At 39.4% G+C, this 13,318-nt stretch overlaps 1 protein-coding gene across 5 annotated transcripts in view; it reads right to left on the bottom strand.

Moving 5' to 3' along the window:
• ESCO1 (establishment of sister chromatid cohesion N-acetyltransferase 1) overlaps positions 3,228-13,318 on the bottom strand; it is a 91,471-nt gene continuing 81,380 nt past the window's right edge. For 3 of the 5 annotated variants that reach the window (XM_021096164.1, XM_021096165.1, XM_003127852.4), the window contains 2 exons: positions 10,992-11,179; positions 3,231-4,432 (listed from right to left, as the gene is read on the bottom strand). In XM_021096164.1, coding sequence (XP_020951823.1) covers positions 4,285-4,432; positions 10,992-11,179 — 336 coding nt within the window. In that variant the 3' untranslated portion in view covers positions 3,231-4,284. Of the gene's footprint in view, positions 4,433-10,991; positions 11,180-13,318 lie in introns of all 5 variants that reach the window. The other 2 variants (XR_002345054.1, XR_002345055.1) reach the window with 1 other exon arrangement.

The raw sequence follows: 13,318 nt of genomic DNA on the forward strand, positions 1-13,318 counted from the left end.
GCTTCCCTGAAAAAAACTTACTAAATATGACTTCAGAGTAGTTCCCTCTGTGGTGCAGCAAGTTATGGATCCCGTGTTGCTGCAGCTGTCACATAGGCTGTAGCTGCAGCTTGGATTTCATCCCTGGCCCAGGAGCTTCCATATGCCATAGATGCAGCACCTGCCCCTCTCAAAAAAGGAAAAAAAATGAAGGGAAGGACCTCTGAGGTTAAGTACAAATAAGTTAAGGAAAGCTCTATGGTTGACTTTTCAACAACACAGCTTTCAGCTGTGGGTCCACTGACATGCAGACCCCCCTCCTCCCCCTCCAAAAAAAGTATGTACTACAGTTCAAGATCCATCGTTGGTTAAATCCGCAGATTGAGAGGGCTAATATGAAGAACTGATTGTAAAGTTACACCTGATTTTCAACTGTGGGGGGGGTTGGCGCCCCTAGCCCCTACGTTGTTCAAAGGTCAGCTGTACTTTAGTGACTATGACAGCAGATGCATTAAGTTGAAAGAAAGAGCAACATAAATAAGTTTTCTTACCACTTCTTTGTTGTTATAAAATGCAATCTTCCCTTTATCTGCCAGAAAGCCCAAGAGCCATGAGAACAGGTGGAAGCTGTATGTATGTCTACCGTCACTACCCCAAAAATCAGTTTAGTCACCTTAATCCCTGTGAAATACAGCTAGGCAGAAACATGGCTGTATTCCTACCCAGACCCTTAGCTGGGCAGCCATGCAAAGTAAGCAACAACCATTAAAATATCACTGCATGTCTACTGTACTTAGTGCTCTTTTGCTAGTCATACTCTTAGTAGATATACCAAGTTCACTCCTGCATGTTATGAACTGGTAAAATAGTGATTTTTATAATGATTACAAAATGAAATAAAACCATTGTATGCCCATGCAGATAAAGGCAAAACCCATTAGATCTTGTGGTCCTGTCTATACTTTTGGTTCCTATAATGCCTATATCCTAGACATTTTATAATGGAACTACTATTCAAGGGTAGCTGAAAGAAAATTTATAGGCACCTTTATGTAATCAGCAATTAGAGAATCAACCTCTTTGGACAATGGTAGCCATTGGTGTTTACTCACTGTACCCACTAGTGCCTCCACCATTCTGTAGACTGCTCTTCTTTTTCTATCACCACTCCAGCCCTCACTTGCGGTGTGATGGTGTTGACGGTTCTGGGTCTCGGGTTCCACCACTCTCTCCTGGTTCTTCCTTGTACACGTGTTCTCAGATGTTCTTTGAGATCTTAAAAGACAGTGTTCCACACAACTCTCTCCTACACTCTCGTTTTATAAACCCCAGGGTGGCTATCTCTTCTAAATCTTCAAATAACGAAACCAACAATTTTCCTTAGTTCAAACTTTTCCCACACTCTAGATCTATGTTTAGTTATACACCAAATAGACATCTCCACTTGGAGATTCTGGAACTACCTTAGAATTGTAATCAAAACTGAGCTCTCATCCTTCCCCATACAATCTTCCCAACATAATTTTCCAATACACCCTTTTCAGTCAGTCTGTCCACTCAGTTACCCAAATCAAAACTACCGGAGTTCCCGTCGTGGCTCAGTGGTTAACGAATCCAACTAGGAACCACGAGGTTGCAGGTTTGCTCCCTCGCCTTGCTCAGTGGGTTAAGGATGCGGCGTTGCCTTCTGCTATGGTGTACGTCACAGACGCAGCTTGAATCCCTGCATTGCTGTGGCTCTGGCTAGGCCGGCAGCAACAGCTCCGATTAGACCTCTAGCCTGGGAACCACCATATCCCTCAGGTGCGGCCCTAGAAAAGAAAAAGACAAAAAAAAAAAAAAAAAAAAAAAATTACTCTAGATACTCCATCATGATCCTTCTCTGGTCAGTTATCAACTCCATCAATTCCTAAATTTTATCTTCTCCAAGTCTGACTCCTCATCTTCATCCACAGATCATAGATAACATCAGTCTTCAACATCTTTCACCAAGACTGCTACTACAGTCTCTGAAGTATCTTTTCAGTTCCAGTTTCCTCACTTGACATCTCTACCTCATGGGGCTGCCACGATAATTAAAAAAAAAAAAAAAAAGAGTTCCTGTCGTGGCACAGCAGAAATGAATCGGACTAGGAACCATGAGTTTGAGGGTTCAATTCCTGACCTCGCTCAGTGGGTTAAGGATCCCGCATTGCTGTGAGCTGTGGGGTAGGTCACAGATGGGGCTCAGATCCAGTGTTGCTGTGGCTGTGGTGTAGGCTGGCAGCAACAGCTCTGATTAGACCCCTAGCCTGGGAACCTCTGTATGCTGCGGGGGCAGCTCTAAAAGGACAAAAAAAAAAAAAAAAAAAGATAATAATCCATCACTAAATATAAGGTATGACACATGGCACTCAAATGTTAGACATTATTAATAATTCTATTATTTCTATTCCTGGAGAAATAGCTAGACTGTAAAAGTTATTGAGGGGCTGTGTCTTTAATATAAACATGAAAATAAACTGTTTTCCTAGTAATGGTAACCTTTAAACCAACCAATAAATACATCCTCTCTAACCCCAAGTCCTCTTGAGACTACCAAGTTTGGCTCCCAAAAGAGGCATACTATTTATTGCTTTATGAAAACTGGGGCCATATTATGACATTAACAGTATCTAGAATATTTACACTACACCCGAAAAACTTCACCATGTTTTTAAAAAATTACAGTTCCTGACAGGCAAATAATGAGACCAGGGATGACTAGAAGAGTCTCAAGCCCAAAGGGAAAAGCAGTGTCAGGAGTCAGACCATCAAGATGAACCAGAGGACAATGGTTACACTGACTAATCATCCCAGCTTACAAGAGCAGAGTCTTACACCACTCTATTAATTTTAAAAGCACACTTAGGGGGATAATATATATAGGGGATAACATATATATATATATATATATATATATATATATATATATATATATATCCATCTGCAAATCTTAGTTTAAAAGCCCTAATTTTTACCTGCTTTTAATTTCAGCTCATAAAATTACTCTATGTTAAATCATAGTGGTGCTTCTTTCTTGGGCTATGGTTGTTTCTTTGGAAACCAGAAAATTCTCACGTTAGGGCCTTGTCTACTGAGATGTTACCAACATACTAATCCTTTGGCAAACTCATGAAAACCACCTTTTAAGAAGCCAGTATTTTAATCGTATTTCAAGGTAGCAAACCTAACAAACTCCCTGGAAAAAACACAATAACAACACACCATTATCACATTTATCACTTAGAAAAAGCTATCAAGTATTTTATTATTTTATTCTACAATTATATACAGGTCATAAAAGGCCACAGCAGTTTTTCAACATATAAACCCTTTAAAAGTAGAGGGCACTATGAAGGATAGACAAGTATCAAAATGAAGTCCAGTAATAAGGACATATACGCAGTGTAGTATTTCTGAGGAGTAACAAGCAGATACCAAGTCAATCATATTTAGCTTGCAACTATTCAACAGGGTTTTTTATCAGCCTCTTTGGGATTTGTTAACACCCTAAGTGTGCCAAATTTTCATTTATTTTAAAAAGTAAAACCAGAACAAAAGAATAATAAACTAAAGGGTCCCATTCTAATTCTAGTCATTCATAGCTCTCCAAAAAGGAAAGCCTCAGTTCTTTCCCACTTTCCAGTTCTTGCTGCCATCAGAATAGGAAAGAGTAAAATGGAAGAAAAAGCTCAATACTTCAAATTCTTCCTTGCTAATGGAGCTTTGCTTTTTTGTAAGAATTTCTTTAAAGTGTATTTCAGGCCCTTTAACAATTAGCTGTGAATTCCTAAACATGTAATATCATACCCTCCTTTATTAATGATGCAAAAACACTGGTTTCCACTCTGGGAAAATACAATCTTTACAACTATAACTGGTATCAGCAGATCAATATAAAAAATACAGTACCAAGCTACACTGGTATATTTCCATAATTAAGAACTTCAAAATATACTTATCACTGAGACCATAGTCCTTGCATTAAGTTTTCAGTCCACTATGAACAATTATCTGCTGCATGTAAACATGTCTAAATAACTATAGATAAAATACATCAATCATAAATTTCTGTAAAAGATAATAAAATATCTTCTTTAAAAAACAAAAACAACAATAAGCAATTACTGCATTTTTTCCAATTTTATGAAAATGGAACAACCTTATGGTTGTTGCCAGTCCTGAGTTCATTGTAATAAAAATGGCCCTAGTTCCTGGTTAAAGACAGCAACCAATCCATTCTCTTCAGTAGATGTCTTCTGATACTGTAGGCATGAATTTACTTTAGGTGCTATTTTGTCCATTAATAAAATTATATACCAGAAACTGACCGGTGCCACAGTACTGTGTTGCAAACAGTTTTCCATCTGGAGTAGGATCTGAGAAAGCAATTTCTTCTTTACTCAAATATGAGCCATATATAAAGTTACTCCTATTTAAAAAAAAAAAAAAAAAACAACGAAAAGGGAGGGGGTGGGAAAGGGTAAAAAAAAAGGTGTTATTATTTTTAATCATTACAATTAGACCTGTCAAATACAATTTAAACAGAAAAACTTTTGACATGATTTATATTCTAGAAACTGTTAAAAATCACTGTTTTAGGGACTTCCCATGGTGGATCAGCAGAAACGAATCTGACTGGTAACTGTGAGGACACAGGTTCGATCCCTAGCCTCACCCAGCAGGTTAAGGATCTGGCATTGTGGTGAGCTGTGGTGTAGGTGGCAGACACAGCTCAGATCCTATAGCTATAGGTGAGCAGCTATTGCTCTGACTGGACCCCTAGCCTGGGAACCTTCACAGGCCACAGGTGCAGCCCTAAAAAAGACAAGAAAAAAAAATTATTTTATAAAAGCAACAATGGTTTTAAAAACATTTATCGAACCCCTTTTCATGATAAAAATACTCAACAACTCTGTGCCATACAATCCAGCAATCCCACTCCTTGGCATATATTGAGACAAAGATATAATTCAAAAAGATACATGTGCCCCTATGTTCACAGCAGCTCTGCTTACAATAGCCAAGACAAGGAAACAACCTTGTCTAGCGACGGAAGAATGTACAAAGAAGGTGTGGTATGTATATGTATGTACATATATACATACACATACAGGGCAATTTGACAAGCAAAAGAAAAAGAAGCCACACTGGAAAAGAAGTAAAATTATCTCTTTTTACAGATGACATAATCTTTTATACACAAAAATCCTAAGTAATTCACAAAAGAATGATTACATCTAATAAAATTAGTTAAAAAGGCTGCAGGATATAAGATCAATATTAAAATTAATTATGCTTCTACACACTTGCAACGAATAATTCAAAATGAAATTTAGAAAAGTACATTTGGAGTTCCCATGTCACTCGGCAGTTAGCAAACCCGACTAGCATCCCTGAGGACGTGGGTTTGATCCCTGGCCTTGCTCAGTGGGTTAAGGATCTGGTGTTGCAGTGAGCTGTCGTGTAGGTCACAGATGCGGCTCGGATCCTGCGTTGCTGTGGCTTTGGAGTAGGCTGGCAGCTAGCTGCAGCTCCGATTCAACCCCTAGCCTGGCAATCTCCATATGCTGCGGGTGTGGCCCTAAAAGACAAAAAAAAAAAGAAAAAAAGAAAAGTCCATTTACAGTAACAGTGAAAGAGTAATAAATACACAGGATTAAATTTAATAAAGAGGTGTAAGACCTGGAGTTCCTGCTGTGGTGCAGTAAGTTAAGAATCCAACTGCAGGAGTTCCCTTCATCACTCAGCAGTTAGGCTGGCAGCTGTAGCTTGATTTGATCCCTAGCCTGGGAACCTCCATATGCCATGGGTCTGGCCCTAAAAAGACAAAAGACCAAAAAAAAAAGAAAGAAAGGTCCTTAATAAATGGTGCTGGAACAACTGGATATCCACATGCAGAAGAATGAAGCTGGATACTGCCTCACATCATATACAAAAATTTATTTAAAATGGATCAAAGACCTAAATGTAAGAACTAAAATTACAAATTCTTGAAAGAAAATATGTGGCCCTGTATGAGGAAATGGTTTCTTAGATATGACACTAAAAAAAAAGTGACAAAAAAAGATACATAATTTGGAGTTCAAAATCAAAAACATAACATGGATGACCCTTGAAACACGCTAAGTGAAAGAAAACAGTCACAAAAGGTCATGGGAATCAGTTTATAAAAAAATGTTCAGGAGTTTCTGTCGTGGCACAGCAGAAATGAATCCAACTAAGATCCATGACGTTGGGGGTTTGAGTCCTGCCTCGCTCAGTGGGTTAAGGATCTGGCGCTGCCATCAGCTGTGGTGTAGGTCAAAGATGCAGCTCAGATCCTGTGGTGCTGTGGCTGTGGTGAAGCTAGCAGCTACAGCTGCGACTGGACCCCTAGCCTGGGAACCTCCACATGCCGTGGGTGCAGCCCTAAAAAGTAAAAAGAAAAAAAAATGTTCAGAATAGGCAATCTATTGAGATAAGAGTAGATTAGTGGTTGTCAGAAGCTGGAGGGAGAAGGAAATGGGGTACTGGGTTGTTGAAGGATTTGTCCCTTTTTTTCTGGCTGCATGTTTCAGCTTGATATGAGACCTCAGTTCCCAGAACAAGAACTGAACCTGGGTCACAGCAGTGAAAGCACTGAATCCCCACTAGCAGGCAACTCCTAGGTATTTGGGTTGTACGGAGAGTGATGGGAATGTCCTATGATTAGACAGTGGTGATGGTTACTCAGCTTTCTGATATAACCCAGTTAAGTGTCATACTTTAAAAAGATGAGCAAAAAAGCTACCCACTGAATGGGAGAAGACAGCTGCAAAAAATCCAACAAGGAGTTAATACTCCAAATACACAAAGAATTCATACAACTCAACACTGAAAAAAGACAAACAGCCTGATCAAAACATGAACAGAAAATTCACAAAGACATTTTTTCCAAGGAAGACACACAAGTGGTCAACAGGCACATGAAAAGATGTCCAATATCACTATTCAGGGAAATGCAAATCAAAACCACAACGTCACCTCATGCTGGTCAGAAAGGCTATTTCTAAATGAAAAAATAACAAGTGTTGGCAAGGAGAAAGGAAATACTCCTACATGGCATGTGGAAACATAAACTGATAAAGCCACTATGGAAAACGGTATGGAGACTCCTCAAAAACTTAAAAATAATAACTACCATATGATCTAGGAATTCCACTCCTGTGTATTTACCCAAAGAAAACAAAAACACTTAATAGAAAAGATACATGCACCTCTATGTTCACTGTAGCATTATTTACAACAGACAAGATATGGAAGCAAATTAAACACCCATCATTTTAAGAAGGTGTGGTGTGGGGAGTTCCTGTTGTGGTGCAGCAGAAACAAATATGACTAGGAACCATGAGGTTGTGGGTTTGATCCCCGCCTTGCTCAGTGGGTTAAGGATCCGGCATTATCGTGAGCTGTCATGTAGGTCGTAGATGCAGCTAGGATCTTGCGTTGCTGCGGCTGTGGTGTAAGCCATCGGCTACAGCTCCAATTAGACCCCTGGCCTAGGAACTTCATATGCTGAGGGTACAGCCCTAAAAAGAAGAAAAAAAGAAAAGAAGGTGTGTTGTGTACACACACACACACACATATACACACAATGGAATATTACTCAGCCATAAAAAAGAATGAAATCTTGCCGTTTACAACAACAGAGATGGACCTAGAGGATGAATAAGTCAAAAACAAATACTATATATTCCACTGATACATAGAATCTAAGAAACAAAACAATCGTAACAAAATAGAAAAACAGTTATAGATAGAGAAGAAAGATGTAGTTGCCAGGGCAGGGTGATGGGGGTTGAAGATAGGGGGAGAAATAGGTTCAGGAGATTAAGTGGTACAAAATAAATGAGTCACCAGTATGAAATGTAAAGTGTAGAGAATACAGTCAATAACTATGTAATATCTTGGTATGATGACATGTCCTTAACTAGACTTACTGTAGTGATCATTTTGAAATGTATAGAAATATGGAAACACTATGTTGTATAATAGGAACTAAGAAAGTATTATAGGCCAATTATACATATACATATATATATTTTTTTGGGGGGGGGGGTCTTTTCTAGAGCCACACCTGCAGCACATGGAGGTTCCCAGGCTAGGGGTCCAATCAGAGCTGTAGCCACCATCCTATGCCAGAGCCACAGCAACGTGGATCCAAGCTGGTTCTGTAACCTACACTAAAGCTCACTGCAACAATGGATCCTTAACCCACTGAACGAGGCCAGGGATCGAACCCACATCATGGTTCCTAGTCAGATTCATTAACCACTGAGCCACGACGGGAACTCCATATACTTGAAACTCATAAAAAGAGAACAGATTTGTGATTATGACAAGCGGGGGTTGTGAGAGGAGAAACTGGATGAAAGCAATCGAAAGGTACAAACTTCTAGTTGTAAGATAAATAAGTGTTAGGGATGTAACATACAACATGATAAATATTATTAACACTACTGTAATATTATATATGAAAGTTGGTAAGAGAATAAATCCTAAGAGTTTGCATCACAAGGAAAAAAATTTTTTCCATTTCTTTAATTTTCTATCTAGCTAAGGTAATGGACAGTCACTAAACTTATTATGATAATCATTTCGTGATGTATTATTTTAAGTCCAATCATTATGCTGCACACCTAAATTTACACAGTACTGTTAGGTCACTTCTATCTCGATAAAACTGAAAGAAAAAATAAAACTGTTAATTTTTTCTAAAAGATAAATTTTATGCTATGTAACTATCTCAATAAAGTGTTATTTATTTATTTAAAATGGCCGCACCCACAACATGCTGAAGTTCCCAGGCCAGGGATCAAATCCACACCACAGCAGTGCCTGAAGCCACAGCAGTGACAGCACCAGATCCCTAAAGTGCTGAGCCACCAGGGAACTGTAAAGTTGTTAATTTCTTTTCTCTCTTTCTATTTTTTTTTGTCTTTTCTAGGGCCGCGCCTGTGGCATGTGGAGGTTCCCAGGCTAGGGTCTAATTGGAGCTGCTGCTGCTGGCCTACGCCGGAGCTACAGCAACGCCAGATCCAAACCACATCTGTGACCTACACCACAGCTCACGGCAACGTCAGATCCTTAACCCACTGAGCAAGGCCAGGGATCAAACCCACAACCTCCTGGCTCCTAGTCAGATTCGTTTCTGCTGAGCCACGATGGGAACTCCTGTTAATTTCTAAATGTTTTAAATTTTGCCAGGATATAGACTATTAGTAGAATGTTCATATTCTAATCTTAACAAGGTGAAATGGATACATAAGGATTAATAAATGAAAAAATTAGAAACTTCTGTGGTTTTTACAGGAAGCTTATAGTGGCAATCTCATTATCGAAAAGAACAAATACAATGACTATACTATTTTATGTTTTTATAAACTGGAACCATCTTATAGTTAGGCCAAGACCTAAGTTTTACAGGATTTAAAGGAGGGACAATACCCTCTCTTTTAATGACTATTATTTAAGCAGCTGCATTTCCCAGGTTTAGTTCTGAAAGAGCTAAAAACAGACCTGCCTCTTATCACAAGAAGGGTGAGCAGATCTAAGCCCTTCTGGATCACCACTCACTGATTAAAAAAAAAAAAATAAGAAGGAGAAACCTGAAATATAGTAAAGATCTAAGTATCTAGGATTTCATAACAATGATGGATTGTTCTGAAAGCTACACCTATAGTTAAAGTAGATATGGATTCTACGAATAAACAAAAACAAGAGATAGACTTAAGAAACCTCATTTGGCATGATTAATTCCAACATCTTTCACTAATCTTTTAGCAAAGATGCTTTACAGAGCAAAAAACAAACACAATTTTCTGAATCTTCTCTATATCACTGATTAAAAATCAAGCAATAAAAGAAGAAAACTATTAAAGAGACTTAATTTATAGATAATTTTTAAATTTTTTTTCCTTTTTAGGGCCTCACATGCAGCATATGGAGGTTCCCAGGCTAAGGGTCTAATCAGAATTACAGCTGCCAGCCTACAGCAATGCAGGATCCAAGCCACATCTGTAACCTATACCACGGCTCACAGCAACTCCAGATCCTTAAGCCACTGAGCGACGCCAGGGATTGAACCCCCTTCCTCATAGATCCTAGTCTGGTTTGTTAACTGCTGAGCCACAAAAGGAACTCCAACAAATAACATTCTTAAACTAGGAATTCCCGCTGCGGTGCAATGGGATCAGTGGCGTCTTGGGAGCGCTGGGATGCAAGTTCAACCCCTGGCCCAGCACAGTGGATTAAGGGTCTTCTCTGGCATTGCCACAACTGTGGCTTGGGTCATGACTATGGCTCAGCTCTGAACCCTGGCCTAGGAACTCTACTTGCTGCCAGGAGGCCAAAAAAAAAAAAAAAAAAAAAAAACAATTCTTAAGACAAATTTTCCTAAAAGCTAAATTCCCTGTACTTCTTTGGTTATCTTTAAAATTCTCCAACATTACACACAGTTTGAAACAGGTGGATTATTTTGGCCTAATGTCATCATTACAAAGAAAAAAAATTAAACCATTTTAATAATATTTAATTACTAGTGCTTTCTTCCCCTTCAGATTAACATCACATGAAGATCCAACATTCTCATATCTCATAGACATTTTAAATTAATATAAAGGTGGCACATATAATATTAACTAAATGCGAATTTTTGTACTAAAACTCTGTTTCAATCCTAAATTACTGAAAACGACATGAAGGAGTTCCTATTTGTGGCTCAGTGGTTAATGAATCGACTAGGATCTATGAGGTTGCAGGTTCAATCCCCTGCCTCGCTCAGCGGGTTAAGGTTATGTAGGTAGCAGACGTGGCTCGGATCCCATGTTGCTATGGCTCTGCTGTAGGCCAGCAGCTACAGCTCTGATTAGACCCCTAGCCTGGGAACCTCCATATGCCTTGGGAGCAGCCCTAGAAAAGACAAAAGACAAAAAAAAAGAAATCAACATGAAAAATTACATTTCAATTACCTTAGGCATTCAATCATGCGGGAAGCAATTTTCCTCCGACGCATCATGCTGAATACCCATATGCGACTGATCCCACAGATGGCAGGCTCTGGCAATGTTGAGCAGCACCAGGCTTTTTGCCTTTCAAATCTGACTTTTTCTTCTTCTGACCTGATAACTGGAAGTTTTTCTTCTATAACTCTGTAGCCCTACATGTAGGAAAATTGGGAGGAAATTTTTGAAGTGAGAAAATTATTAAGCAATTGTCTAATGCTGACCTTAGTGAGGTCACTACTTTCATCTGGCTTCTTAACAAACTATGGGAACTACTTACGATTTCATTCTCATTTTAGGAAATAAACAGACCTGGATCTGCATTCTAATCTAACTCACTAGTTATATAATCATTAGATGAAATTACTTAATTCGACTTTGGGTTCTTTACCTTGAAATTGGAAACCACCTCTTTCAGAGAACTGCTGAGAGAGTAAACAAGGTAATATATACAAATACCGTTCCATCATGACTGGCACAAAACAGAAACTCAATGTTAAGTTTTCGCTACTGCCATATTCTATTCAAAAGTACCTGTTAATGTCACACCTGTTTCCATGATTGCTGCCATGGTTCGAGGGTTCCTAACTATGCAGGAACCAGGACTAGGAATGGCAGAGGAATCAAGAATTTAGAAAAGGCTTTTCTCTATAATCCCATCTCTCTAAAAAAAATAATAAAGTAACATTTTAAAAAACACACATCTCAGGAGTTCCCGTCGTGGTTCAGTGGTTAACGAACCCGACTAGGAACCATGAGGTTGCGGGTTCGATCCCTGGCTTTGTTCAGTGGGTTAGGGATCCAGCGTTGTCGTGAGCTGTGGTGTAGGTTGCAGACGCGGCTCGGATCCCTCGTTGCTGTGGCTCTGGCGTAGGCCGGTAACCACAGCTCCAATTTGACCCCTAGCCTGGGAACCTCCATATGCCGAGGGAGCGGCCCTAGAAAAGGCAAAAAGACAAAAAAAAAAAAAAAAAAAACCATACATCTCTTGGAGTTTGCATTTGTGGCTCAGTGGGTTAAGGATCCCACATTGCTGTGGCTGTGGTGTAGGCCAGCAGCTACAGCTCCAATTTGACCCCTAGTCTAGGAACTTCCATATGCAACATGTACAGCCCTAAAAAAGAAATAAAGAAAAAAAAAAAAAAAAAACCACACATATCTTCTGTCAGCCTAGTGGCCAAAAAAAAAAAGGACATGGCCAGCATGTAGGATACAGTACAAACTTAAAATAATTAGCTACACAACTGGGAGTTAATAAAAAACAAGCGAACATTACTGCACGGCTATTTTCTAATCTAAACACCACTACAAGTCATTTTTGAAGCTATGTACAATAGAAATTTTAAAAATACAAGGGTTGGAGTTCCCATTGTGGTGGAGAGGAAACAAATCTGACTTGGAGGTTGTGGGTTGGATCCCCTGCCTCGATCAGTGAGCTAAGGATCCATCGTTGCCATGAGCAGACACCGCTCAGATCTGCTGTTGCTATGGCTGTGGCATAGGCTGGCAGCTGTAGCTCCGATTGGACCCCTAGCCTGGGAACCTCCATAAGCCACAGGTGTGGTCCTAAAAAGAAAACAAAACAAACAAACAAAAAACAAGGGTTTACCAAAGAACATTCATGTAAACAATAACAACCGACCAAACAAAAACACTGCAAGAGACAGTCAAAAATAAGACAGATGTCTGCAATTTTTCTAATGCTCAGTCATTTGCAAAATTTAAGAATGCTCTGGAGTTCCCTTCATGGCTCGGCAGTAACGAACCCGAATAGTATCCATGAGGATGCGGATTTGATCTCTGGCCTCGCTCAGTGGGTTAAGGACCTGGCATCACCCAGAGCGGTTGCATAGGCTGTAGACACAACTTGGATCCTGAGTCACTATGGCTGTGGTGTAGGCCAGCAGCTGCAGCTCCAATTCAACCTGGGAACTCCCATATGCCTTGGGTGCAGCCCTAAAAAGCAGGGGAAAAAAAAAAAAGAATACTCTATCATAAAGCTTGCAAATATTTTTGTCACTCTGTGGAAATCTGAATTATCTATTTAATTTCCCTCATCTAGTTAAATTAACTTCATTCGTTTCAATAAGTAACTTTATCTAAAGCATGTCCCTCCAAAAGGTGACACTTCCCTTAAGTGAGTATCTTACTAACAACCATCCTCAGGAGTAATATATCATCATCACTTCTCGGCCTCTCGGCTAAGATCAAGTGTAGGAGTAATAAATCATGCTAGTTGGAATGAAATTACAAAGGTGTGGGGGGAGTTTCCACAGTGGCGCAGTGGAAACGAA

This window comes from Sus scrofa, chromosome 6, assembly GCF_000003025.6.
Source record: "Sus scrofa isolate TJ Tabasco breed Duroc chromosome 6, Sscrofa11.1, whole genome shotgun sequence".
NCBI classification, from domain to species: domain Eukaryota; kingdom Metazoa; phylum Chordata; class Mammalia; order Artiodactyla; family Suidae; genus Sus; species Sus scrofa.